This window comes from Xiphias gladius, chromosome 23 (assembly GCF_016859285.1).
Source record: "Xiphias gladius isolate SHS-SW01 ecotype Sanya breed wild chromosome 23, ASM1685928v1, whole genome shotgun sequence".
In the NCBI taxonomy this organism is placed as follows: domain Eukaryota; kingdom Metazoa; phylum Chordata; class Actinopteri; order Istiophoriformes; family Xiphiidae; genus Xiphias; species Xiphias gladius.
Window position 1 is genome coordinate 14,417,000 of NC_053422.1, and position 27,632 is coordinate 14,444,631.

Consider the following 27,632-nt stretch of genomic DNA (forward strand, 5'->3'; position numbering starts at 1 on the left):
GAAGATTCTTGATCGGTTGAGAATGTGGAGAATGTGCAGTGCATTCCAGTTTCTGAACAAGTCTTCCCCAGTGGACAGACATGTCCACTAATGATAGAAACAATGATTTACAGGCAAGGCTCTGTCTGTGTTTCCCTCTGAAAAATCTGGAAAGCCGAGTTAAAGAAAAAAAAAAAAAAAACATGACTCTCGGAGGATGTGTCCTTGATCTGGTGTTTTGTTTGTCCAGTTTTCTTTGCAGCTCCCTCATTTGCTTCCCCTGCTGTCATGAGAAAAACACTCAAGGCAATTTCACCACCACCACACAGGCGCCTGCCCTGCCAATGTTGAGAGGGACCTCCTACAGGAAGACACAGAGGTTAACATGCAGCCTCTCATCTGAGTCTGTGTTACAAAAAAAAAAATCCAATTTTACTGCATGCAGATAAGAGGGTTCCAGAGGCAAGACTGGAAAAACATATCGCAAAAAAAAAAGAAAAGCAAGCTATAAAATATTGATAGGACTCAGTGACTTCAGCAGATTTATCTTCCTGAAGGTCGTTAAATGGAACCCTGATGTTACATGTAACCAGTTCTGCCAAAAAAATTTAACACAAGAATGTTGTGTCAATAATGTTCCCTATAATAAAATGTGCATGATAATATTTTTATTTGCATTTAAACAAAAATAATATAATATTTAAAGAATGTTGTGTAACTGTGATAAATAAGGTTTAGTTGACCTAATTACCTCAGTCCACTCATTGTTCTGTGCATCGTAGGACTCAACAGTGTTCAGATATGTCTGGCCATCATATCCACCCACAGCATACAGCCTGTCACCAAGCAGGCACACACCCACTGCGTCCCGGGGAACACTGAGGGAGGACACAGTGGTCCACATGTCCGTCTTTGGGTCGTACCTGTAATTCCAAAACTTGGTCAAAAGATGGTATGGTCAGACAAGAGGAAAACAGCGTCTCATCCCTACTAGTTGAGACACTGTTCACTCTATTAAAGCACAGATGTACGAAGGGTCACTGGTGGGAACTCCTTTCAGCACAGAGAACCTAAGTGAAACTCTGGCTAATCTGTCTCTTGAACAGCAGCTGCTGGATCCTGGGTCCGGAGAGAGCTGGACTCATCAGTGACTCATCTTTTCCACCATGTTGACCACTTAGATGTGGGAAACAAAAGGCACGTTATATGATTTCTAAGTAATTAAGTCATTCAAATTATGTTTGTTTGTTTTTTTTGTCAGTTTTAACCAAAATAATCAAATACATGCAAGAGAAAGCATCTAAATATTAAGTTCTTAAGTATCATGCATTTAAATAGCAGATCCCAACACTGTATGTTTTCACTCTATAGGTGAAAAAGCCATAATCACACGAATACGGGACTGAGTAGTTACTGATATAATCAAAATGGTTCAATTTGACAAGTTCATTAAGCCGATTAAAATGTTAAAAGTGCCGAACAATTCCGGTGCATCAAAAATTTTTAGTTACAAGTTTTAACATTGCTTTGCCAGGCAGTGGAGACAACTATAACACGCTGACAAGACCCAAAAGATATGTAACAATCAGAAAGTGTTGAATTCATGCATGCCCAGTCAGTTGGTATACATGCATCCTATCAGTTATCAAAAAGTCATGGAGGATTAGATGAAACAAAATATATGTGCCAAAGCAATCTGTAGGAGCAGAGAAAACATTTAATTTTAGTAGTACCACTTGTGAAATCAATTAGTGGCATTAGTTAGTGTCTGAAGTGTATTGTTGCAACAATGTGTCTTTAAACATAAAGATTTATGGGAAGAACATGTGAATTACAACTGAAGGTGCTCCACTAGTGTGTCGTCAGGAGGATGTTATGGCCACCAGATGGTGCCAGATACTGGAAAATAAAACCATGTGTGGAAACTATGATCTCTTCAGTTTAGTATCATGTAGTATAACACTGACATGTCTCAAAATGCAGCATCGGGGAGAGGAGTTTAACTCTCTTTTGTTCTTATCGGAAAGTCAACAGCCTCGTCCCCATCCATGACTGAGTTCCACCAAATGCAATCCAAAACTGCTTACGAGGAAAAGCATTTTACCGACCTCTCGACACAGTCGGAGAGTCTAGAACAGTGGTTGGAGGCAGGGGCGTCGTGTCCGCCTACGGCATACAGGAAGTTGTTGTATGTCGCCACACCCACTCCTCCTCGCCTCTTGGCCATGGGAGCACACATGCTCCACTTGTTGGTGTGTGGATCGAAGCACTCCATCGACCTCAGACACGAGCTGCCGTCCCGGCCACCTACCGCAAACAGTCTGAGCAATTAAATAAAATGGGTTCAAAATCTCAAATATTTGACATGAACACTCAGCACTGCTGAAGCTGGCAAGATAAGCTTACATCAGTTGTCAGATGTTTGAAAAAATAGTGACAGAACAGTGACAATGTGACAGATTTTTACAAGATACAGCACTGAGCGCTGGATAGAATTTTTCAAAGGCCGTTTCCTTGAGAGTGTTCTCTCCCAGAAAGATCACATCAGTGTTTTAAGTGCTTGTAGCTCACAGGCCCAACAGCGAAGAAAGTAGAGGCTAGGGAAACAGTTTCCTTGTTTTCTATTTTTGACCTAGATGCAGATATAACTCAGCATCAACTTCAACACTGAATACTGGATGTAGCCGAGCAGCAGCCTCTCTTCTTCTTCAGCACACACACACATATTTAAATTAGGCTTAGAGCTGGTCTGTTCCTTCCTTAATTTACTTCCAAATAGTGTTGAAAGGCATTTAATACATACAAATACATAAAGTGTTTTGCTTTTATAGAGTGTATTACACTGTATAAATTACCACACTAATCAGAACAGCCTCTGCTCTGGGCTGCTGAATACTGCACAGCTGCACTGTAGTTTATCTCACACAGACCTCAAAGGTCAATTCTGCATTCAAGAGGTATAATGTTGTCAAACTATTAGCACACTAATAGTATACTTGAGCTTTTCCTGGACCAGTGCACCGTGTGTTACACAACCATGCCTGTGTTATTGCATGCTCTATTCCAAGTTCCCAATCACATTACTGCTGACTGCTTCACAGAGCAAGGCATGCTATAGTGTTATAGATATTTGGAATTCCGTTAATACTGTATACAAATTAACTTGCAGATGATTAAATCTTCTAGAGAAACACAGTATCTGCCTTTCTTTTTTTTCTTTTCTCTTTTTTTAGTCAAAGTCAGATTCTTGTTGCAAGAAAAGAAAACTTATATTTGGCAAAAACAAAAGCAGACACGATGATCATTGTTAAAGTTCAAGAAAGTCTATGAAGAAGATGATTTTGTAACAAAATTGGCTAAAACATGTAAGAACGTGCAAGAACACTGGTCATTATAACACTGGAATATTCAGCTTTTCTGCATTTATATAGCAAAGTGAAATTTTTAGGCATACAGGACTCTTTCAAAATCAAACAGTGGCATTCCTTTTTTAGTGTAAATTGCCTGTACTTGTCTGCCTCCTCAGTGTCTGTAGCGCCAGTGACCTCAACCTCAGAGACAACAATATACTTTGCCTGAAAGTTTAAGGTTGCACATTTTCATCAAAAGGCTATGTTGAGGACATTCTGTAGGTTTGATTAAAAACAGTCCCACTTACTTTCCATTGAGTGCTGTGACTCCCATGGTGCTCCGTGGTGTCGACATACTGGCCACGTAGTTCCACTGCCTGGCCTGCGGGTCCCAGCGCTCCACTGTGTTGAGATAGCTCCAGCCATCATGGCCTCCTACAGCATACATGGGGCCCTCCAGCACAGCAATACCTGCGTAAATGGATGCAAGCGGCGCACGTTACCCAACAAACCCGCTTTTTTGATGTGTGAGTTTGTAAAAGAAGAAGAGGATTCGATGATTAATGATACCAGTAAGTACTTGTGCTAATATGTGTAACTGTATATTGAAAAGCAAAACCATAGTGTACCTCCAATCATTATTACCACTATAAATACTTAATGAATGAGGACAGGAACATTTTATATTATGTATTTCAATTGTATATTATGTACCATATTATGTAATTCAATACCTCCTTGAGGCTAATGAAACAAAGATAACTTTGTTTTTCAAATTCTCATCATAAAGCATAATGTCAGCTAAAAGTAATGTAAAGTACATGTTAGGGAATAATCAATGAAAAGAAATAAAATGATATTTCTAAATCAACCTCTTTCAACTCTTTCAACAGTTCTTGGAGAGAGCTGAAGTGGAGGTACATTTCCCATTTAAGAACTGAGCACAGTGAGTCATACAGCTGACCGAATCTATTCAAAAAACAGGAAGACTATAAAACCGTGTTGTCGTCCCTCATTCCCAAGTCACAGAGGAAAGTGGTTTTCATCGGTCACAATGCAGAGGATGTTTTAACACAATAGATTTTTATATTACCACCCTTACTTCCTTTGCTCAGAGTTCAATTATTTCGAGGGAACACAAGGGCAATACAGCATCCAGAGAACCTCGAATGACATAAAAACAATTCTCATTGTGAAGCTCCCTTCTATTACTGACTATTGGTTTTGGAATAAAAAACAAAATGCTTTTCTTTTTCTTGTCTTTACCCGTAATGCACTCAGCAGGAAATGGCCACGCAGGGATGTTGGTAGACAGACTCAAAATATGCACGCCACAAGCAAAGCAGCAAGAGATATTTGCTACCGGAAAGATCAAAGTCAACATAGGTAATCTGTACAGTGTGATCTCCTGGGCTCTCTGATACCTCCGACCACACTGGGTGAGTTAGCTGAATGCTTTGACAAGATCTCCCTGTTCTCTTACCCAGACCTATTTCAACTGTGAATCAAAATATTCACAGTTTCTGATATGAGATTTATTGGGCAGGGAAGGTTGAGAAAGAGCAGGGCCAGCACAGCCTGCCAAGCTTTGATAGGGGAATGGGAAAATATCAAAGTTCTATCTCAAAGAGAAATGTTTCTCTTTTTTTTTTGTACAGCATGCCAGCTGTGATCCCTCTGAGCATGCATCCTGCAATTTCTGGTTTTCCATAACAGGTAGCCTGATTGAGCTTAAACCACAAACAGTGAAATAGTTTAAAGAATTGTGTTTTATTGTCAACATCCTCTGAAAACAGTAAAAGTCGTGGTTAGAAGCAAGGCAAGGTTAGAGGAAATCTACCAAAAATATTAGAAAAAAACACATAATATAAGTGGATCTTTGAGAATAGTGACAAATATATAATAAATAAATCTGTTCATGAAACTATTAATTGGTTTATTGAGAAAATAATTGGCAACCTAACTGAGAACGATAATAATCTTTAGTGACAACCCTACTGTAATTTTAGCTCTTCGAGAGTGTCCAGACTTCCTTTGAAGTCTGTAAAATTTTGATGAGTAATAAGTGACTGTACATTTTGGAAAGGCTGACTTAACAATGCTGATTTTGTTAGGAGAAAATAGGATTATTCTATTAATGTATTACTTCCTTACTTTCTTTTAAATTAAATAAGTGAAGTACAGTTGCCTCACAAGACACACTCACCAAGTCCATGTCTGTGCGTGGACATGGGGGGCATGGTGGACCACACTTTATTGATTGGATTGTAGGACTCCACCATGTTGGACGTCTTGAGTCCATCTCTCCCTCCAACCACATACAGCTTGTTGTCTATCACCGCCACGCCAAACTGCAGTCGACGTCCATTCATAACTCCAACCTGGACCCAAGTGTTTGTCCGCAGGTCATACTTTTCTATGGTGGTCGAGCCTAAAAAACACAGACACAAAAAGTGTTACAATCAGATAAACCACGCTGATGTGTGTTGCTACCTCCTGGAAATGGGCCATACCTTTGGTGGCATCCATCCCTCCTACAGCGTAAAGTGCACCCACAGTGGACTTTCTAGGTTTGGTTCTAGGGCTTTGAAACATGGGGCGGCGTTCAGGCAGAAGATGGTACTTCATGGCCTCCATCAGCAGCTTTTGGCATTCCAGATCATCAGAGAACATCTTGTTGTTTTCCAGATCTGCAAGGAGCTACATTACAAGAAATCAATCAGTAGGTTTTACTGTTGTTTATACAAAAAACTTTCGAAGGGATGCAATGAACTGCCCGCTAATCTAAGACCATGCTAAACCTGACCAGTTTATGTGCAACGTGAAGAACAGTTGAAAGAACTTTGGGAAAACGGATAAACTCACATAATAGTGTTGAAAATTACTATACAGTTCTTGATCCCATTCTGGAACAATGGATAACTCCAACTTAAAGGATTAATCTATGATCGAGTTAAGTGAGGATATTTTTATAAGACCGTGAAGAAAGCCAAATTCTTATCTTCAGATTTGGTAAAAGCAAATAAAAGTCAGTCGTAAAAACATTACTATAAAGACTGTTACCATGTTGTTTATTTCAATGCAGCAAACCTACATTTTCATAAAACCTTTGGCAGTCAGTGCAGTCATTGGTATGCATTTTTCCAAACAGTGCATCAAATTTTATTTAAAAAAATATCTTCTTATCAGTCTTAAGTGTCCATATAACATTAAGCTTGTCTAGGATGACGTTTTCTATGTGGTTTATTGAATATTTTACTGTATATTTCATTTTCATGACTAAAAGTTTTGAATGGATTTGTTGATCTTGTTATGCCTGCAAGTAAATGTCAGCAGCACTGCTCTGCTCATCCTTTCTAATAAATACAGAACCCGTTCTGATAAACAAAAAAGATTCATTTCTGTTTTTATTTACCTCACAGCAAACAACATCTCCCAAGCCAATCAATGAGATAACTTATGTGTTAGATCGTGTTTTCCACATATTTTCCATTCATAAAAACATTTACTTCATTATTCTTTACAAAAAAAACGACACTTTGCGTTATTTTTTTCCTGCATGTATTCTTCATAAAGTGAAATATAAAATTCACATGACCATAATTAGTTTTGGAAAGTAATCTGTCAGTGAAAATAAAGCTGCAGATATTTTCATACTTCAGATCTGCCAAAAAAGCTGCTGTGTTTGATGTTATGTAAATTAGGATGACACAGTTATAAAACAGTGCTTCTCAGAAATAAAGCATTCATAAAACATGAGTTGCAGTGTTTGTAAAACAAAAACAATTCAAACATAAGTGAGCTATTTATAGCATGACAGTGCATATAAAAACTTGTGTAGCTGTCATACTGCCATTTTGATTTATCAATAAGAGGAGAGAATTCTTTTACTTCAACGACTAACAAAGTGATTATCCAAAGGGCAGTAGTTGCAGGTAACTTTACAATTATTTTGATTTTCAATAATAATTTTAGCTTTTTTTCAAACAAAAATGCTTAAAAGTCCCTGGTCCCAGCATCTCAGTTGTGAGGATTTGCTGCTTTCTTTTGTTTTAGATGATAGTAAAATGAAAATCTTTGACAGCTTAGTTCTCAGCTACAAACTTAAGTAAAAGTATCACAGTATCCTGACCATACTATTTCTTCAGCCACCACCTCTGCCCCTTTATGCGCAATCTCACCTGTGGAGGAAGAAGAGGCAGGCGGATGTAGGCGAGAAGCACCCCGAGGTCCTGCTGTCGATGCTGGACATCATACCGCACCCACATCATCAGAGCTTGGAAGATGGTTTCTTCATCGGGAACGTTGATGTCATCGCTGGAGAGCAGCTTAACAATCTCAGCCGTGGGGAGCAGCAGGAACTCCTGGTTCTGAATGACCTCCAGGAAGTGTTCCTGGAACATAGAGGAGACATGGAGGAGGCAGATAATCATCAGTCATTAGCCGAGGAGTACGCTTGGTGCAGCATTGTGTATGTGTGTGTGTGTTTATGTATGTGTGTGTGGGTGTGTGTGTGTGTGTGTGTGTGTGTGTGTTCGTATTTCTATACCTATGAGGACCAAATGTCACAGGAACAGAGAGGTGAAAAAGAATGTACACAAGCAGATAGAGAATGCCAATTTGGAGGTCTCCAGCTACAATTTCTAACATAACTGAAGTGAAATACTCTCCGCTTCTCAAAATTTTGAAGGAACAGATGAAACTGTCATCTGTTTTACTTAGCTCATTAAATCAAATGATCAACACAGCAGCAGGCTCCAAATCAATCTGGCATTAAACAGCTTGAAAAAACCTCCTCATGAGCTCATAAACCATTTTTCCTGGTGATCATACATGGCACCGCAAAGCCTTTACAAGCCCTTTAATGAGAAACAGAAAGGCACTGCACACCAGCATTAACATCACACCAAGGTGGTGTCCAGCTCTAAGTTTTGTGGAAGCTGCTCTCTATTGCCTTCCTAAAGATTGATCTTCCATTTACCAGGCAGAAGCCCAGGCGATATTACAGCACTGCATGGCTAGCTCTTCAAGGACATTGTCTCTGGGCAGTTCCATTAGAGATTATGCTATATAAAACACCCTCCCCTCTCTGTGCCTCTATGGTATGTCCAACATTAAAACACATGACATACAGACATACAGAGCAAACCTTGGCCATAATCACACCCCGTTTCCTTTCTGGACAATGCAGCTGAGTATTAATTATTAAGGTGCCAGACTAACTTTGACAAATCAAGCGTTCGCTATGGAGTGGATGCTCGACAATTACGACTAACAAGCACGCTATTGATCATCAACATGCAACAAATTACAGTGTCTTGGTCTGATCTATTATAAGAACAGATTTTAAGAGCTTAGCACAGAGAGCCTTAATGAAATGAGGGACGTGTATTGATCTGTTGTGGCAATGTTGAGAAAGAAATCCCATCCAACTCTTTGACGTTGCTTTAGACCAATTATTTGTAATTACTAATCCAGAACAGCTGATGACTAAATTAAAAGCTCAACAGAGTTTGTTTCATAAGCATTTAAAAGGATGTGTTTTCCAGATGCTGGCAAACTCATTGGTGAGAGAACTGCTTGGAAAACACGAACAGCGGGAGAGAATACTAATTGATTTAACCACTGGAAAAGAGTAATCGTGTAATAACAGCGTTTTCTGAAGAGGAGGACTGCTGATGTTTAATCGGAGGGAGGCTGGGAGAATTACCATTCAAGAACTCTTCGATTACCATGTAATTTACAGAGGCTGGCATAGACAGACCGTTGTGTCTTGTTACTTTCTAAAATTGGGATTCATTTACTAAATCTAAATCCCGTAGTGTTTACTGAGATATGTAACTGAAATATAGTTTTATTGCTGAAAAGAAGTACTGTCACCCCGAATGATACAAAATTACATTTTTATCTACTGCAACATAAAAAGGGCAACTCTTTCATTTAGGAAAAGGATGTCAGAGACAGATCTCGGCTGCCACTCTCAACCAGGAAAAACAAGCTTATCAAAACACAACTCGCTCCACTTAGAACCCAGAGGATGGACTTCCAGGAAGCCCACAGCTCTCCCTGCTCATTACTGAAGTGATTGAACAGGAAGTCGGCCCTCTTGTGCAGTTTGATGATTAGATTAACCTCCTGGTCCTGGATAGGGCTGTCTGTAAACAGGCTGAGCAGATGTCCTTTAGGAGATAACGCCTGCCTCGTGCTGTCACTTCTGCGTGGCCGGTAAGAAGTTATCTGACAAACATGTGCATGAATCTTAATCCAATGCAAATATTACCCGCAGAGATACATAGAAATCGCATTTTCACGAGCCTGGCGGTGCACTAATCAATCTGCGGCAACTATGGTATCTCTTACTGACAGCCACGTAACCAAATTAGACAAAGTGCAAGCATGAAACTATTCAATTTCTATTCAAATGTGGATGTCAGTCATTCTTCTGCTGAAGTTAGATGATATAAATAGATAAGACACCAACAGTTCCTTCCTTTACAGGTTATGACAGGTTATTTAAATCGACTAGCCTCAACACAGAGGATAGTCACAAATATTCCATTGTGTTATTTACAATACATCCAGCCTTTCAATTTCTATACGTATTGTATTTACTGACTGAAATGACAAAACATTAGCTACCACGCAGGGTATAACCGGAGTTAATATAAGGAAATAAAATTTAGGTAAGTGCTAAAACTGGACTCTTGTAAGTACCCTAGATTATATGGAGCAGATTTCATATGATCCACTACAGTGTGTGCTGGGTAATTAAGGTCATATTTTAAATACTCCTGTTACTATCATAGCTTTCACTACTACAGCTGCCCTTGTGTATTCATTTAATGAAGAGTCACTTTGAGAGTGCCATCCCTTATAACAAAATAAATAATTTAGCCCACCCAGCCATGTAAATGTTGTCTGGCTCTGTTCACCCGCCTACCATGGTGTAGTTATGAGCCACATTGAGCAGGTCCATGCAGCCCTGGGCGTCTGCAAAGGAGCGTATCCCCAGGCAATTGGAGGGATGAAGCTGTTTCATCAGAAAGTTACAGCAAACCTGAATGACTTGTGAAAGCTGGAGGAGGCAGGCTGCCGCCAATAAACTCTCAATGGTCTCCTCTTTCAGCTCAAGGACACCTGCAATGTCAGGACAAGCAACATACATTTTTATGTCATTACTGAATGGCTAACACAGTGTTGGGAGAAGTATTGCAATCAACATTTTAATCAAGCAAATGGCAACAAATATTAGCAGTAAAATTAAATTAAGACTTAACAGTAAAAATACTTATCGAAAAAGTTTCTCCTCAGAATATTAAAAAAAAAAATGCTGTGGAAGTGATTTAAACATATGGTGGGAGATTTAAGGACAATTTTCCTGGTAAAATAAAGCAGTTTTATGTTGAAGTGCTGTCGAGTCAGTAAGCCCTTTGATGAATAGTCTTATTGATCCATTTTAATCACGCTGGATCTCAGAATTCTCATAACTACTTACGAGAGCTAGTGAATGTCTTTACAAGCACTCACCAGTGTAGGCAAAATGAACGAGGGATCTGAGGGCCTCTGGATCCACTCCCTCCATCTTGATCTCTTCCTGCTTTGCCTCTCTCACGTCGCTGGTGAACATGGCAGCAAAGTAGTCTGACACAGCACTCAGGACCAGTCTGCCATAAGGAAAAAAATCCTGAATGAATGCTCCTCTACTGTACATTACATTCAATGTCTGTGGGAGATCTATATGCTAATTATTTAAAGGGATTAGTGAATCAATCCTTAGATTGTGTTTCATGCCCTCAAATTCATTGCTTCATAAGAAAGGGCATATATTGAATGACATTATACTGTTGGTGTTGTAATTTCATGTAGTACAGTGATTTATACCACTTGTGTGCTTTTACAGCATGCTCAGTTACTGTGAGAAATTGAGAATACCTTATCACCCCCCCCCAAAAAAAAATATTCTGTATCATTCCACTTTGTTAGTGTATGCTGAATGAAATTAACCAATATATTTCACGTTGCCTTTAGCTATTCTGGTCAGACCTCTAATTATGTTTACTCATTTATGTAGCTCGCATTACACACTGGTTGATTCATAAAGGAAAAGAGAGATCATATGGCATTACAAGTAATTGAGATCGAGTGACACAGTCCTACAGTATACACCCATATCTCCATTATCTTGTGTTTTCTAAAATTTACAGTAGCCTCAGAAAGTATTCTGACCCTTTACTTTTGCCCACTTTGTTTGTTATAGATTTAATTGTAAATGGATAAAATTCCCATTTTTCTCATCAGTCCACCCCCAGTAACCCATTATGTTTTTAGACATTTTTTGCAAATTTATTAAAAATCAAAAACTAAAATCTCTCATTTACAAAAGCACTCAGACCCTTTAATTAGTTCTTTGAAGTAGCCCCTTTGATCCGATGGAATTAGCCAGTTGATGAGCAGTGTCTGGTGTTCGCCAGATATAGTGTTTGGAGTTTTGCCCAAAGAGTTCAATTTCGTCTCATCAGACCAGAAAATACAAAAAGATCTTTGTTTTTTTTTTCTGACATACAGTGTGAATTGTGGGACCTTGTATGCACACGCATATGCTTTTCTAAACTATGTTCAAACAATTCAGTCTTTTCTCAGGGATAATGAAAGCAAACAGGATGCACTTGACCAAAATTTGAAGTGCAACAGCAAAGAGTCTGAATACTTTTGCAAATAAGATATTTCAGTTGTCGATTTTCAATAAATCTGCAAAAATTTCCAAAAACCTGTTTTCACTTTGGCATTATGTGTTATTGTGTCTAGATTGTTTGATAAAAATTGCAATTTAAAATTAAATCTCACCAAAATTAAGGTGAAGCCACTGTATAGTTATAATATCATGTGTCATTTATGATGTCTATACACCATTCCTGCCTAACTTGGTTCTGTCCTATGAGCAAATATAAAGCCACACAGAAACAGGCAGTCAAAGAGCTGTTCATTTCACCCAACTAGGTCATTCACTGATACTTTTTTCTCTCTCTGTGGAGCATTCTGGTTTCTGTTTCATGAATCTGTCTGGATCAACTAACAAAATACGCTGGCGGATAGATGTACAAGCGCATGCACTTGGTGAACACAATGCTTTTCAGCATTCAGGGGATGTCATGCAATCTGTTCCGTTCAGCCATTCAACCAAGGGCTGGATGCCCAAATATTGACACCTCTATGTAGTGGATCACAGTATTCTTCCATGTAGCAAATGTACTTTGGAAACGAGGAAGGGCTGAGGTGTAATTAGATCACATCAGTTAACATTATTTAGATGCAAAGCAGTGACCATGGAGTTTGCATATCTTTACTGTCAGCTGTCACCTGAAAAGCAGAAGCATCTTGCTTTAAATCTAAAAACGTATTCAATTATTCCTCAGATGGATTGGACTGACCAAATACGTGTGAACTTGGGCCTGGACCAAAGCCTGCATGGGCACATTGACAATTTATGTGAATCCAGATGAGCTCTGTAACTCTAAACTAAAGCAGATGCAGGTGTAATTACTAAAATCAAAGAGGACAGAAGCACAAACAACAACCTGTGAGCTGGTATCTTGTGATCCCCTGCTATCAAGAGGACATCACACAGCTGCTTGTGCTGGAGGTAGGTCTCCATCTTACGGAAAGTCTGTTCTGCATGATTTGTGGCCTGGAAAAACTCATCTGAGGAATTGGTGTTCATTCTGGAGAAGGTGCTCAAAGCCAACCTGTGGAAGACAAGCAAGGAGGGAGGAAGATGAAAGAGATGTGGTTTGACAAAAAACAAACAAACACCAAAGCAATTAAGTCTTTCTGTAAACTACAGCATCTTTGCTTTGCTTTCTGTGATTTGAATGTATATTTTTTGATGGAAACACTTTTCTGCTTTCTTAATATTTTGGTATTGCATTAGAACCTATTTGCTCCTGCAACAACATGGTATGCAGTGTCTTTTAAAACAAACATTTAGAAGACTACATGAGGTTTGTTGCATTAAGCTTGTCCATTACTATTCGTTTAGACATAGACATCTGTAAGATATAATAAACTGTGAGCAACGATTTCATTTGAGGGGACGAGAAAAAAGGAATATGAGACACTACAGGTGAAATTAATAAGGAAATTTTAATTCAGGAAGACAAATTAATTAAACTAATTAATCAATTTTGCTAACTGTTCATACTCCTCTTCCAAATCAAAAAGGAAATTATAGAGCTGCACACAGCAAGATAAGCAACAAATTATTGAGGACACAAAAGAGATTATTTGGACACATGGTACCCATGAACCATCTATTCCCTGTGGTGCATCTGCATCATTCTTACCACTCTAAACTGAAATTAAAACGGTTATGGACTAAACTCCGTACATAAGTGGATAACTAAGCACCTCAATCCAATGGGACAAGCAAGCACCACAATCTATGCAACAGCTTTCCAGACAGAATTTCCTTGTGTCTGTATGTGAGCATGTCTTTGTCTCTGTTCCTGTGTGTCTGCATATCTGTGTGTGCATGTGTGTTTTCCAAAGACAGGGACTTAACAAGTGAACAAGCCTGTTCCTCACAGCATTGTGGCAAGGCTGGGTCTCTGTCCCAACAGGCTGCTAGATTACATGCTTTTTTACAGGCATCCACATAATCCCTCAGACTCGTGACCAATAATGCAGCCCAGTCACTTTGGTGTCCTTCACAGAGCAAGTCCACTCATTGACATTTAAGGTTGTTTGTTACGCCACATAAACAGACCCAAGCTGTCTCTCCGAGGGAATTTACTGTCATCTCATGGTGCTTCTGCTGTGTAAAGACTGATAGGGCTCAAGAAAAAATGTCACTGCTATTTAAAGAGACACTTCATGTCCCCACTCATTATCACTCACACGCTGATATGAGAGCTGCATAAACTAGTAAAGTTACAGATATGTCAATACAAATGCACTGAGAATCCTGTAACGCTTGGCAGCACAATGTATTGACACATACTAAGACTGATAATGCAGGAAGGATGTAAGGGCTGATGGCTCTTATTGATGTCCTGATTAACACACTATTATAAAGTTTTTAGCCGAGTATGTAACTTTTTCCTCTTTGATTCCCAAAAGCAACAAAATTTTCCCTCGGGAATTGTTTATATTTTTCTCCGGTCACTGCAGTATCCTATAGTCTAATCTTTATTGGGAGACTTTATGCTAAACGCAAGAGTAATTTATTGCTCTGTCACGATAATTCTCCACTGACTCTGGAGTCTTGGAGATGAACACCAAACAAGACTGAATAAGCAATGGGGCCATAAAACTGAGAAGCATTGCCTTTGTATTGGCTCCAAGGCACGCTCTAAGGATTTTTCATGCCTACCAATCTCTCCGACACTAATTGCTTTGGTATCACATTCTGGGGAGCAGTAAATTTCTCTGAGGTGTACACTTCGCCTTCAGTAGTGGGTTGGAATATCAGAGGTATAGCCCAATTTTAGTGAGGCACTAAAGCCCTGGAACACCTTACTCCAGAGAAACTGCTGTAGGGACAATGCTGCACATCAAATATTACTAAGCAATTCAAAAAGACTCACAGAGCCTAACAGGGCCCTATGGATTTCTTTTGGGGTCTACAGCGAATTTCAATGGGCCGGTGAGAACGATAAGAAGGTAAATTAACCAACAATATTGAATGAAAAAAAAAACAGAATAGAATAGAAGATTCATCCCACCTATCCTACACATCATATTTCCATTAGTGAGCACCTACCGCCTAAAACCTTCCCAAAGCTGTCACACCGCAATGGGACTGATTGTATCTGAGAAAAGACACTGCATATTCCAAAAACTCTGCTATGCAGGTGAAGCAGATGCTATGCAGTTTTTTTTCCTGTATTGTCAAGACTAGGAGCCTGTTTTTAGGTTGTGTTTGTAAAAAATCCATGTGCTATTTTTTAAGCACAAGATAAAGACAAATGCAATCATGCAAAGAAAAGATACTCATTAATAATGATACAGAGGGGTTACTTAAAATATTATGTTTAATGTCCCTCCCTCTGTTCCATCTGCTGTAATCACGTTCTCACTGTGCTGACACTGCCCTCCTAGATGAATGGTTAGATGAATCAAGATGTGCTTTCATCAGCCCAGATTAGCCGCTAGCTGTAAAGGTTATGAGTCAGACGTGGTGCTGAGAATCTGAGTCTTGTTCCAGCTAGTGTCAACTCCATCCCTCTACGAGAGGGAAAGTCGTGCCTGCCTGGGCCAAATGGGAAATGTCTCTTTCAAAATGGATTATAACAGCCATTTGCTCCTGAAGGCTGCTGAGTAGTTCGAGTTGGGTAGAGAATCCAACAACTCCTACAAAGCCTCATGCATTATGTGCCAAGTCTATATATTCAATGAGATCTTTATGCCTCTGTACTTTTAGAGTCAGTATACTGCGACTCGGCTCTGTGTGGATAGAAAATGTATACACTGACTCTAATAACTTGATCCAAGCGATGAGACATCTTCTGATGCTATTGTTATCATGGACATACTTGCTTAATATTGATAATGATGTAGGAAATGTGGCTGCAGACAGGAACCATGTCTTTTGAAATCGGCTCCAAGGGGCCCTTTATGTTGAAAATTTGCCACAGCTATTGACAGAAATGAAATATTGCCTTCTTTTTTACCGAAACCACACACCCTGTAAAGAAGTGTGGCGCAGAAGATCATGTCAGCACACTGTCTGTGATCAGATAATGAACACCACACACAACAGTTGAGTTACTGATTCCTGTTTTAAACATTAAGAAACTAAATCAGGAGGAGATAAATCTTGCACGGTGAAAATGAAAAATTATCATTCAAAATATCTATTGGTTTAATAATGGAGTTCTGCATAATATAACTTGCACAGATAAGGGAGATATCTGTTTGAAGCCACTGAGTAATTATGTGCCAGGACATGAATATATTTTAAATAGAGACTTCTCTCTTTATGTTGTTAAGTACAGCATATTAATACTGGACCTGCCTTGGTGCTTGTATGCTAAATTTTACAGTATGGTAAATTTTGATTCGAATTTTCAATCAATGGTTTTCAATCCTTTTTCATAGATTAACTATGATCACAATGCCGAGCTGTGCATTCTAATGGTGAGAAATTTGTTGTAAATTGTATGTGTCTGTGTGTTGTGTGTGTGTGTGTGTGTGTGTGTGTGTGTGTGTGTGTGTGTGTGTGTGTGTGTGTGTGTGTGTGTGTTGGGGGGTCGATGCATCCTGTAAGTGAAAAATGTGCGGATCTTAGCAGAAAGCTACTCGCTGTTTCGCTGTGTATGAGACTGTCATCATTGTTGGTTTGTCTGTAATTTATTTACATCTGATTTAGTCAATAAACAAATTGATCCACAACATTAAAGTGCTGGGTCCTGGGTTGCAATTAGTCTACTGTATATATTAGATATATATAGATCTAGGTATTTATATCCTATATGTATTTGCAGTCTATCTAGGGTGGTGGTCTTAAACCCTAAGACTTAGAAGTCTTAAGGTTTTCTTGTTAATATGGGGGGACACTAAAACTAGGTGAATTATTTCACAAATGAATTTAATAATTTAGCATTTTCCTAAAATCCTAACACGTATCGTAATTGTATTGTCTATTCTAACTGTGCATGTTATAGTAAACCTACTGGAAATTTTCCAAAATACCTCCCTGCAGTTCAATATGATTTAGTTGTTTTTTTTATCTACACTATCAGATTTTCAAATTGGTCACAGTTGTCCGTGCCTCTGTGATTCTTTTTCAATTCAAATTACTGGATGTGAGCCTCAGGACACTGGTGACTGGAAACTAAGTCATGGCCCCTACTAATAGTACCCATGTAAAATTCATAGAAAGCTGTGTCAGGGATTGTGTTCTTTAAATTAGGTCCATTTGGGGGGAAAAATGACTAATCCACCTTTGAAGCGAAATGAGTGATAAATACATCATATAATGCTTCTGTATCTCTTCACCCCAAGCACAAAAAAGTGCTCCTGAAAACTGAATGATTAGATTCTATCTGAGATGGCCTTGTTGCGTACAGAATGCTGATTTTGCGAAGTTAAAGCACAGTCAGAGTCAATTATATGTGTTCATAAAATCTCCTAATCCCTTTGGATTTGAGATTACAACAGAGGTAGTGTATTATGCAATTTACAGCATCTTGAGGACACCTCTGCTGGAGGTGTCACATGTAAACCAAGACCAAGACCAAGACCCTCTGAGCCTTGTGGTGTTATGAGGCATCCGACAAATATCTGAATTACTGCTGTTGACAGGGGGAGAGGTGGTGGTTTTTCTTTTCCAAGGCGGTAGAGAGAGAATTGAGATATCATTCAAACTAACAGCCCGCTGACTCAAGCCTCTGTTAGTGTTTATGTGGGAGAGGTCAGGGTTTCCATTCCGTTCAGGTTAACTTCTGTCATATATTTTCTGCCGACAATATAGAGAGGTTATTTGGATGAAAGTCATGAGGACAGAACAAATACATCGTTTATAGATATGTTAGGGCATTAGGAGCAAGGGTGGGAAACAACAAAGTATTATATCCTACTTACTTCACTACAGAGCTGATTTAACAGCTCTGTAGATGTGTACCAGCCAGTTAGATGAGAACGGTTAACTAAACTCAGGAGAACGCTAATAGTATGAGCATAATTGTACCAGCACAGACCATGACATATATGAGTCAACGTATTTTTTGTGTTATCTTCAGCACTCATGGTACCCACACAGGTTTTTAGAATGTGCGACAAAAAATAATTAACTACATCAGATACAAAGACAAAGATCTGTTTCATTTGCTCAGAGTTTCCAAGAGCCTTGCCGCCACATACAGTAAATACCAGTGAACTAATGTACACATATACATTATTATTTATCCTTAATAAGAATATAAATATAAAAAATCAAATCTTCAACACACTCAGAATTCTAAATGGATACTTTTACCACATTATTTACACCAACAAGGCACACCTACGAGTTAGCCTGAGCTGTTTTCATTGACTTTCCCAGTTAGATCGTTTTGACAGCAAGCTTATATTAATAACAGATGTGAGAAACCAAATCAATGAAAAAATGGAAGAAACTGATAGGACGGATTTCTTGTAGACATTGTGTGAATGAAACTAATCACTGAGAGGCATGTACCACAAAATGACTGAAACATATTTTCCAACTACAGAGGAACGGCTAAAACTTTTGTATTTTTCACAGCCGGTAGAATTCATTTCTAGAGCCAGCCTGAGGGATTGTGACAAATTATGTGTCAAGGATTTATGATGTGAGACGTAATAGGGCCACCCAGCTGGTGGAGTAAATGAATGTGCATATCTCAGTGACATCCACACATCTGCTTAGCCACCGATGAACATGCAAGCCACGATGTGTCACAAAGTCACTAGCCTAATTTGCTGTGCAATTTTATACATCTACAGATGCAGTGCGTGTCCAAATATAATTTCCAGCAACTAGTCCTTCACAGTTATCGAGTGACTGCATTTCCATTACACACAAGCTAGATTGAAAAGTGGCATCATGCAACACGCAGCTCTGTATTTCCCTGCTAACTGCTGATGTCAAACTAATTTTTGCTGCCTTTCTTGCTTTTGAAGCCACTGAATGGTCAGAAAAAAAATTATTCCTGGATTTAATAATTATGTAAAACAGTTGCTGACAGGGTGATTCATTTATTTCTATGTAAGGAAAAAGTGATGCAACTGTCTGTCAAAATATTCTTAATGATACCCTGCCATCAGGATAGAATATTTATTTTCTGTGTACACCGTAAACAGTTTGGGTGGGGTAAAAGAATCTAACCAATTCGAAGGACTTTTAAGTCAGATTTCATTGCTGATTATTAAATTCAAAAATGGGAATCGCTACAGTCCAGTAGTTCTGAGCCAGGGATATATTTTATGATCCAACAGAGCAGAACCATTTTAATATTTCAGTATCATTGTCAAAATATGATGGCTGTGCTGTATTTTACATGGCCAGCATGAACTCAAGGTCCCCCTGGGAGCCGGAGAGTTACACATTTTTACTGTAAGGCACATCTTTTATGCATGCACTTTTCACACATAGGGACCCCAAAACATGAACATCTGCCAATTATGCCAACACGGAGAGCAGAACATCACGCTGATTCCAAAACTGTATCTTAACTCAGAATAATTCATGTTCTGTTCAGGGAACCCAACTGTCCACTGTCCAAGGCATTTATTTAATCCATATTGACACATTTTTGGCTGTAGGTAAAGTGTGGTTATTTATAAAAAACGGTTTAATCACAGTGAGCTCTTTCTAAAACAAAGGCCCGGTTCACTTCCATTGTTTATTTCATCACCAGGTGCATGGAACAAAAGCGCGCAGGAATCAGAAAAGGCTTAAGGACCAATCACCTTAGAATGTCACGGACAAGATAAAAGAAGAGTTGGTCTTTTCATCCTTGATGTGAGGTGCTTTTAGTGTTCTGTCAGACAGCACACGCACACACACACACACACACACACACACACACACACACACACACACACACACACACACATCTCTAACCTGTTTACTTCCAGGAAGAAGATGTAGGATCACATGGAAGACAGGGGGAAAACACACAACCTGGAAAGGCAGGGGGTGGGATTTATAGCTGGAAAAAACCTCTATGACCCTGAGAGTTTGATGGCATGGGAATGCAGAAAGATTTTGGTGGAAAATGAATTCAATAACCTGTGCCAGCCACTAGGTATGCTGGCTTTTGGTTTTTAGAGTGTTTGTAATGACAGTCTGGATAATTCATGTGATTGCACTACTCCCTCTTTTTATAGGTCCGGTACATGATGTAATTGCCCTTTCCCGCTATCCACTTTTAAATCTATGAAAGAAAGCATTACTGTGCTGTGTAAAAATGAAATACTCCGAGGAACCAGGCAAAGGCATACTGTGCATGTAATCTGGACCACAACACAGACAAGGGAGCAGAAAAAGCCTTGGCTTTCGGTCCACTGAATAATTAAAAGGATGCTTTATTGGTTTAGCCTGCCTAACATGCTGTGGACAATGAAAGTGAGCTGTCCCTAGGTGAGCCACGGTGGCGGGTGACTAGCCTGAGTAAATTGGAAAATAATAGCTTTGCAGATAATTTAATTTTATCTAAAAATAAAGAATCTACATGAAGCATGGCACTGCCAATACTGAATTAAGTTAAAATGCTGCGGACACTCTCTTCAGATACAGTATGAATGTGTTTAATCTCAGAAATGTTGAAAACAGATTTTATGTATGGCTGTTATTTTATGGATGACTTATGTGCTGTGTAAGCAGCATTTATTGTTTAAAGCAGGGTTTTACGCATCTTTCCTGATCACAACAAAACATTCTCACTTTTTAATCCTGGTGTTCTGCCTCAGACATCAGACTTCCCCCATTAGATGCAGATTTTATTTAGCAGCTATACTTTCACTATGAAATGTGAGGGAACCATGTGTTCCCAAATAGCATTCTGCTTCAATCTTTGTCTCTTAAGTACGTAATACCTATGAACAGTCATACCTCTCTCTGGCCTCAACCTCTGCAGGTTCTTCTGTGCCGCTGCTCTTCACATCTTCCTGGCCAGTGTTGGCATCTTCTTTCCTTGTGGCACTGGGTGAGGAACTGCTCTTTGAAGTCTCCTCATTGACCTGGAGACCTTGGATGGTGTTCTGTTGATGGTTCCATGATTGAGTCCCAGCTCTGACATAGACAGGTGTGGGCCCTGGCGTTGGTGCCAAGATGCTGTGGACGGGGCTGTTAGTTTTCCGTAGTCCTCCAACACCTCTCTCCCGCGAGTGACTCTTCAGCCGACCCTGTGTGGACGTCCCTCTGTGATCCAGGCCATCCTGTTGGATGTAGCCTCCTACCCCGCCACTGCCACCACCTCCACCGCCAGCCGAACCTTGGGATGAATGGCTGAACCAGCGCCAGCGGAGCCTGAGGATCTGCTTCACGTCAAATTCCTTCTTCCCCGACACAGACATCCTCCTCTGGGTTTGGAGACGAAGGCAATGGTACGTTGAGTCCCCAAAAACATGGAGAGCAGAGAAGGATAGAGCCTTGGTTTCAGTCCTCACTGACTACAATGTGCCTCTTTTCTTCCGTTATTGTCTCACTACTATCATGACCACCCCCACCTCCGTTGTTCTTATAGTGGAGATGGAAAGCAGTCCTCTGCAGCTTTTGTTCCTGTGCCTAAGACTACTACCCTCCCTCCAACTCTCCCTCTCTTTCTTTCTCTCTCTTTCCTCCTGTGCTGCTGCTGTTTCTGTTTGCTGCTGCTGTTGCTGCTCCTGCTGCTGCTGCTGCTGTGCCGCTGGAGCTGAGTTAATGCACATGCATGATCCACACTCCCTCCCCTTCGCCTCCCCTGTTTCGCTTTCTCTCTCTCCCTCCCTGGTTGTCTCTTCTGTGCACACACACACACACACACGCACAGCAAGAGATAGACACATATACCCTGGAAATAAAATGAGAAAATCTCGCCAGCCCTACCCTGTCCCCTCTGCTGCTCTTGTATGTGTGCCTGTTTGACTATGTGTATGTTCGTGTAAGATCAATGTTGCCTGCGCTTGCAGAGGGAGGTGGGGTATCATGGAGCCAGGATGGTGAGGTCACACCTTAACAAAGTAAATCACTGCTTGCTGAAGAAGGCAATGAGGGAGACAACGAACTACACTGTATGATCAGGGCTATTAGTAGGAGCTTGTAATACATTAATGTATGTGGATACACACATATGAAGAATAGCAGGGGTACATTAATAACTCATAAATAACCAACACACATCAACTCCCACTGTTAAAGGCAAGTGAAATTTATCTCAAACTAACATACATCTGTGCAGTCTGCTATTCTCGCATCAAACAGAATTCCATGGGGGAACGTCTCAGTGTAGGTAGCCATGCAGAAAAAAGAATTCTCCTTCAGTCACTGTCTTGAAAGCCCCCTGCTCTCACAACTGAAAAACTACATAGTGATGAACCTTCAAGGTCAGTAAGCTGCCTCTTCCCCAGTCAGGGCTTCAGAAAACAGTCTTTTACATTTCAAAAATAGATCCTGCTGCCGCATAAGCTTAATACTCCACCATTGTAGGTAATTAAGATACCACAACTAAACTCCTACTTCAAAGGCACTGGGGCATGAAACAGCATACAAAGTAATTTTTGGGGGCATTTGATTGATGCTGACAGCTTCACCAGCATATGAAAAGAGTGGCATGAAGGTGAGCTGTAGGGTATTTTGTCAACACTATTGGATCTGAGTGTTTTAGATTCTTTATTACAATCCAGTTGTCAGAGGAAACTATGAACCCAGGGGGCAGGTGTTAATTAGATTTAGAAATGAATTGTGAATCGTGAAATATTTGAAACATAACAAGCCTTTTCCTACCTGATTGATACTGCATAGCATCAGGTCAGGATTTATGGATTTTTTACATTGGTATTACTCAGTCTGTGTTACTTTTTGGCATCTGAGCTCCCTATTAACACTTTGTTTTCATGGTTTTTAACCAAGACAAGCTTACACACTGACATTCACATTCCTGGGAAATTGATGAAAATGCCGTAATGTTTTTATGTACTCGTTCCAAATGTCCACCTCCATAACAAAGGAGAACCCTGCACTCAAACTGCTGGATTTCAGTATTGTACAATCTCTCATCCGCCTCCACCACCTCCCACTGCAGGTTTGCTACTGTGCTACTGTGTCCACTAGTATCTACCTAAAGGACAACTGCCCATGTTATTTGATGGGATAGATACACAGGCATTGACCTGATCTATAAAAGATGTTTATATATCTTCCACTCCCAGACAGCACATTGCCTCCATTCTCTGATTATAAATAACATATTTACAGCTAAGGATGATATGAACACTTTTTCCAGCCACTCACAAATTCTTGTGTCTTGAATACTGAAGCATCTCTAAATGCTTTACAGCTCAGTAGTCCTTCCTACTAGTATTAGATGAAAATATCTCTTTTTGTTTTTCACACATGCCAAACACCAACACAGTAGAGACAGAGATTATGATTACTACACAGATGAGGATGTTCCCACAACCACTGTAAGATCAAGAAATACACATTATAAAATTTTCAGGTCAATGCATTATTCAAATCAAGTCTATGGTAGAAACTAAAGAAGATTGTAAGACTGCATGAAGTTTGTGGTTCATCCTTTGTTTATAGCCAAGTGTTTCTGCTAATGATACAATAAGAATGGATGAGATTCAAACATTATTTTCACAGTCAAGAGGCAAAACACTGAATTATTAATAAGAGCCCTTTCTGGTTATAAAAATATTTTACATTGTATTATGTTATTTTAGAGCCCAAAAGGACCAGCATACGGTAACTGGTCCCCACTGAGGATTCTGATTATTGAAAGGGTTTATACACATGCTTTGAGCTGGTTTATCCACTACAGCACCAGTTCAGTTGCTCTGGGGTTTCATTTGTCCTGAAGAGGAGCCATCTTGGTTTGCTCTGCCTTGCAGATTCACCTTTTGACATCAACCATTTCAAAACAGAGACAGTGATCATCTATAATGTAATAACTAAATAAATGATTTCCACTAATTAAATGCAGCAAGACCTTTGGATTTACAGTATTTATTGATCATAAGTTTAGTATGTTTCACACATCTTTTATGGTGATGTACTGAGTGATGCTATAACTACTCGTATTAAGTGCTGTAATAACATGCAATACTTTATGTTTAAATGTTCCTAAAATGATTGTGTCAATAACCTCATTCTGCTTTTCTACAACCATAATAGGACACTCTTAACTACATGCATACATCATGTAAATAATAATTTTGTTTAACTGAACAAAATGATAATAAGGAATATTATTGTCCATATCTTTTCCCATGCTGCAGTTAATTTTGTAACAATACAATCTAATTATGTACTTTCTTGGTTCTGTTGTTATTCCCTGATAGAATATTCCTGCCTCAATCACTAAATGTCATTATCACCCCAGATAGCTTCAGGTGTATGCATGAACTCATGAAAACAGAACTCAGTGATACTTTAATATCCCCTCTCTTTCCTATTGCACAGAAATTCTACTCATGAATCCCCCATGCATTTATTTTAGTCCAGGAGGAACTTGATACTCCTTTGCACTTGATACCATTTTAAACCCAACATATTATGAAAGCAACTTTTATAAACAATCTTTAAATAAAGCTGTATATGTGCTGATTTTTACCCAAAACACAAGGAGAAACTGAATGTAAAAAAAGGGAAATAATAATTTCCCTAGAATCTCTCATGACCACTAAAAACACATTAATACAGAAACTAAACTATCGTTCAAAATCCTCTCTAGCTTTAATGCATTATCCACCAGCACATGACAATGGATTCTTAATAAAAGCACTCCTATTATTGTTACATAAAATATATATAGGATATTTTGTCGACGCTATCTTGTCTATAAAGTCTAGGTATATCATAAAGATAAAGGTCTATTAGAGTGAGATATGATCTAATGTGTAGTAACACATCATACTGGGTAACCTCTTTTATTCTTGGAAGAGTCAAGGACACCATCTGGCTGCACTCTGCATGACACATGAGATGTCAGATGTCAGACTGGTGTGGTGTTATCATCCAACATCTGCCTCCCCAGTGAACACACTTTACCTACATGCCTGGATGGCTGTTCTTTGGGTGTGCAAGACAGGTAGACGACCCCCACTTGCACAAGAAATCAGGCTGGAAAAGTTAAATGCCTTATATGTTTGTTTTATTCTAATAAATTATATGTATTACTGGAAGGGAATTGTGTCATATATTAAGGACTGTAATCATTAAAAAGTGAAGTACCATGTCAGAAAAAGAGGAGTAACTACAACATTCATGTTATATATATATATATATATATATATATATATATATATATATATATATATATTTTATTTTTTTTACACACCCATACACAAATATACATTTTACATTGTAGTCACAAAGTTATACTCTGGAGTATTCTGGATAAATGTGGAAACCCCCTCTGCCAACAGCTACAACTGCAAGATCCTAGCATGAATATCAACTAAATGCTTACTGGAAAGATGAAAGCAAGGCCTCACATCTTAAATTCTATGCTGTGTTGGGCAATGATATTTCAAATATAACTGACCATTGTCCATATTCACGGGAGTAGGGGCTACAGCTCAGCAAATAAAAATGCAATGAAAAACACATCCACAGACACACACACACACAAACACACACACACACACTAATGTGCTCACATACTCACCAGTACTCACACAGCATTTAAACTAAAGCATACTGTACACATATAAATGCGGATTTGGAATTTCAGAGCAACATAAAATACTACCTTCAAATGAATCTCTAATTCCTTGCTGAAACATCGCTGACCTTATATGTCCGTGGCCATGGTGAAGAAATGAGTTTGAGCCTTTCACTCACTACGGAGGTCAGGAGGGACAAGTTCAGGATTTATGGGAAAATTATGTTTAATGTTCCATTTATGGCTGAACCAGCAGACAAGGTTACTGCACCTCCTCAATCAATAGCATATATGGTTTAGACACATCTGAACATAAGCAGGTAACAAGAATGCATCGTAAAAAGATATGCTAGTGGTTAAATTAAAATCTTTTTTTCTGGGAATACTCTCCTCTATGGTAATGTATAATAAATGACAGCAAATGTCTTTGAAAAATGTGTGAAAAATAAACAAGTACAATCAGTAATCTTTCTTCTTACCTGAAAAATTGATTCTAAGTGTTACTCCTCAGCATTCAAACAGTGGAATTATTCTCTAAAATGAATGACTATCATTGCAGATCTACTGTACATGTAATCCAATAACTTACACATCAAAAGTGTGCAGCACTGTTCCAATTTTTTCATCTCCTGTGTCCCTCGTTCAGCCCAAAAATGTTTGCCTCTCCAGAAAGGAAAGGGGCACTTTCCTCTTTTAAAGGAAACTCCTGATAAGTTCCTTCCTCTGCACTACCACAACAATTGCATTCATGCAACTAGGGGCAATGGGATCACATCCTGTGTTTCAGGCACAACACTGCTTTCACAAAGCCTTAACCTACAAACCATGTTTCTCTAACACTTGTTTTAATGGGTTTGAATGTGTTTAATATGTGAAGATCTCAAACTTCTGCTTGATAAAAACTATTATTACTGACACTAGCCCATATCTGTGTACTGCAAATACAGTTTAAGGTTATATAATGCCATATAAATAGTAATTAACAGTAATCAAAAGTTTTAAAAACTGCAAATAATTATGCAGCTTTGCATTAATCTATGAGTTGGATAAATTACAGTCCAGAATTAATTAAACACAAAAGGTCAGTCAGAAGTCTCAAGTGTTTTGAAGATGTATACACCGATCAGCAACAACATTAAAACCACGTGCAAGTTTTAATGTTTTGGCTGAATGGTATATACAGTATATACAGTGGGGTCCAAAGTCCAACAGTTGAATGGGAAAGTAGTCTCAGACTTTTTGACCACACTTTATATACTGTATATACTGTATACACCATTCAGCCAATATATTAAAAGTGGTAACTGCTTTTAATGATGTGGCTGATCAGTGAATATCAAATCCTTGTAACACCGGGGGTGTATTATAATTCAGCCACTGTGTGGCGTACTTTTCATTTCTCTTAATAAGACCCTTCAATACACTGTGTCATTGTTAAAGGCATTTCAAAGGGCTATAAAACATTTTTATTTTGCCAGAATTATCCTATTCTTTTCAACATTCCCACATTCAAGCCAACTTTGAGTTATCTTGTATATAATGTGAACAGTGGGATCATATTTTTTGAGAGTAAAGATATGTGAATGAATCCACTTTCAAAAATATCAATGAACAGTTTTTTTCTTGGCAGTATAATAATTTACTATTTGTAAAACACAACAGTGCAATAAAATGTGATTGTCTAGTCATATCACATAACCATTATTTATGGTTTTCCAACAGGAAACCTCTTGCAGTTGTGTGAATACTTGATTGTCCTCTCTAAGTCACAAAAAATGGACGTAACAGAAGGACACAGTTAACGACTAGCTGGTGATCATAGTGGAAAATTTGGCAGCTAAAAAGCCAGATATTTCCCATCAGGAGTTGGTAGAAACCAAAAACAGACTTTAAAGGAGAGTGAATATTGGACTTATATTTAAAAAATTCATAAACACGACTTTGAATGAATGATAATATTGCCCCATAAGTG

General features: G+C 38.9%; 1 protein-coding gene across 4 annotated transcripts; it reads right to left on the reverse strand.

Moving 5' to 3' along the window:
* Positions 1-27,574, reverse strand: klhl4 (kelch-like family member 4). Of its 4 annotated transcripts, XM_040120319.1 has the most exons (12): positions 26,140-27,574; positions 20,902-21,371; positions 12,905-13,072; positions 10,857-10,993; positions 10,270-10,466; positions 7,511-7,723; positions 5,843-6,029; positions 5,536-5,760; positions 3,638-3,800; positions 2,088-2,300; positions 731-902; positions 1-340 (listed from the first exon to the last, which is right to left on the reverse strand). In XM_040120319.1, the coding sequence occupies exons 2-12, from the start codon at positions 21,363-21,365 to the stop codon at positions 281-283; spliced, it is 2,199 nt and encodes a 732-aa protein (XP_039976253.1). In that variant the 5' UTR covers positions 21,366-21,371; positions 26,140-27,574; the 3' UTR covers positions 1-280. The 4 variants fall into 4 exon arrangements, with proteins under 4 accessions (XP_039976253.1, XP_039976256.1, XP_039976255.1 ...); XM_040120322.1 differs by lacking the exon at positions 20,902-21,371 and having other exon boundaries at positions 26,250-27,574; XM_040120321.1 differs by lacking the exon at positions 20,902-21,371.
* Between the last annotated feature and the right edge of the window lie 58 nt (positions 27,575-27,632).

Excerpts from the sequence above, each read along its gene's own strand:
- klhl4 (XM_040120319.1), bottom strand. The coding sequence starts at position 21,365 with ATGTCTGTGTCGGGGAAGAAGGAATTTGACGTGAAGCAGATCCTCAGG. Across the intron at positions 2,301-3,637 it reads GTCACAGCACTCAATGGAAA|ACTGTTTGCGGTAGGTGGCC; the intron begins GTAAGTGGGACT and ends TTAATTGCTCAG. Across the intron at positions 903-2,087 it reads CTCTCCGACTGTGTCGAGAG|GTACGACCCAAAGACGGACA; the intron begins GTCGGTAAAATG and ends TTGGAATTACAG.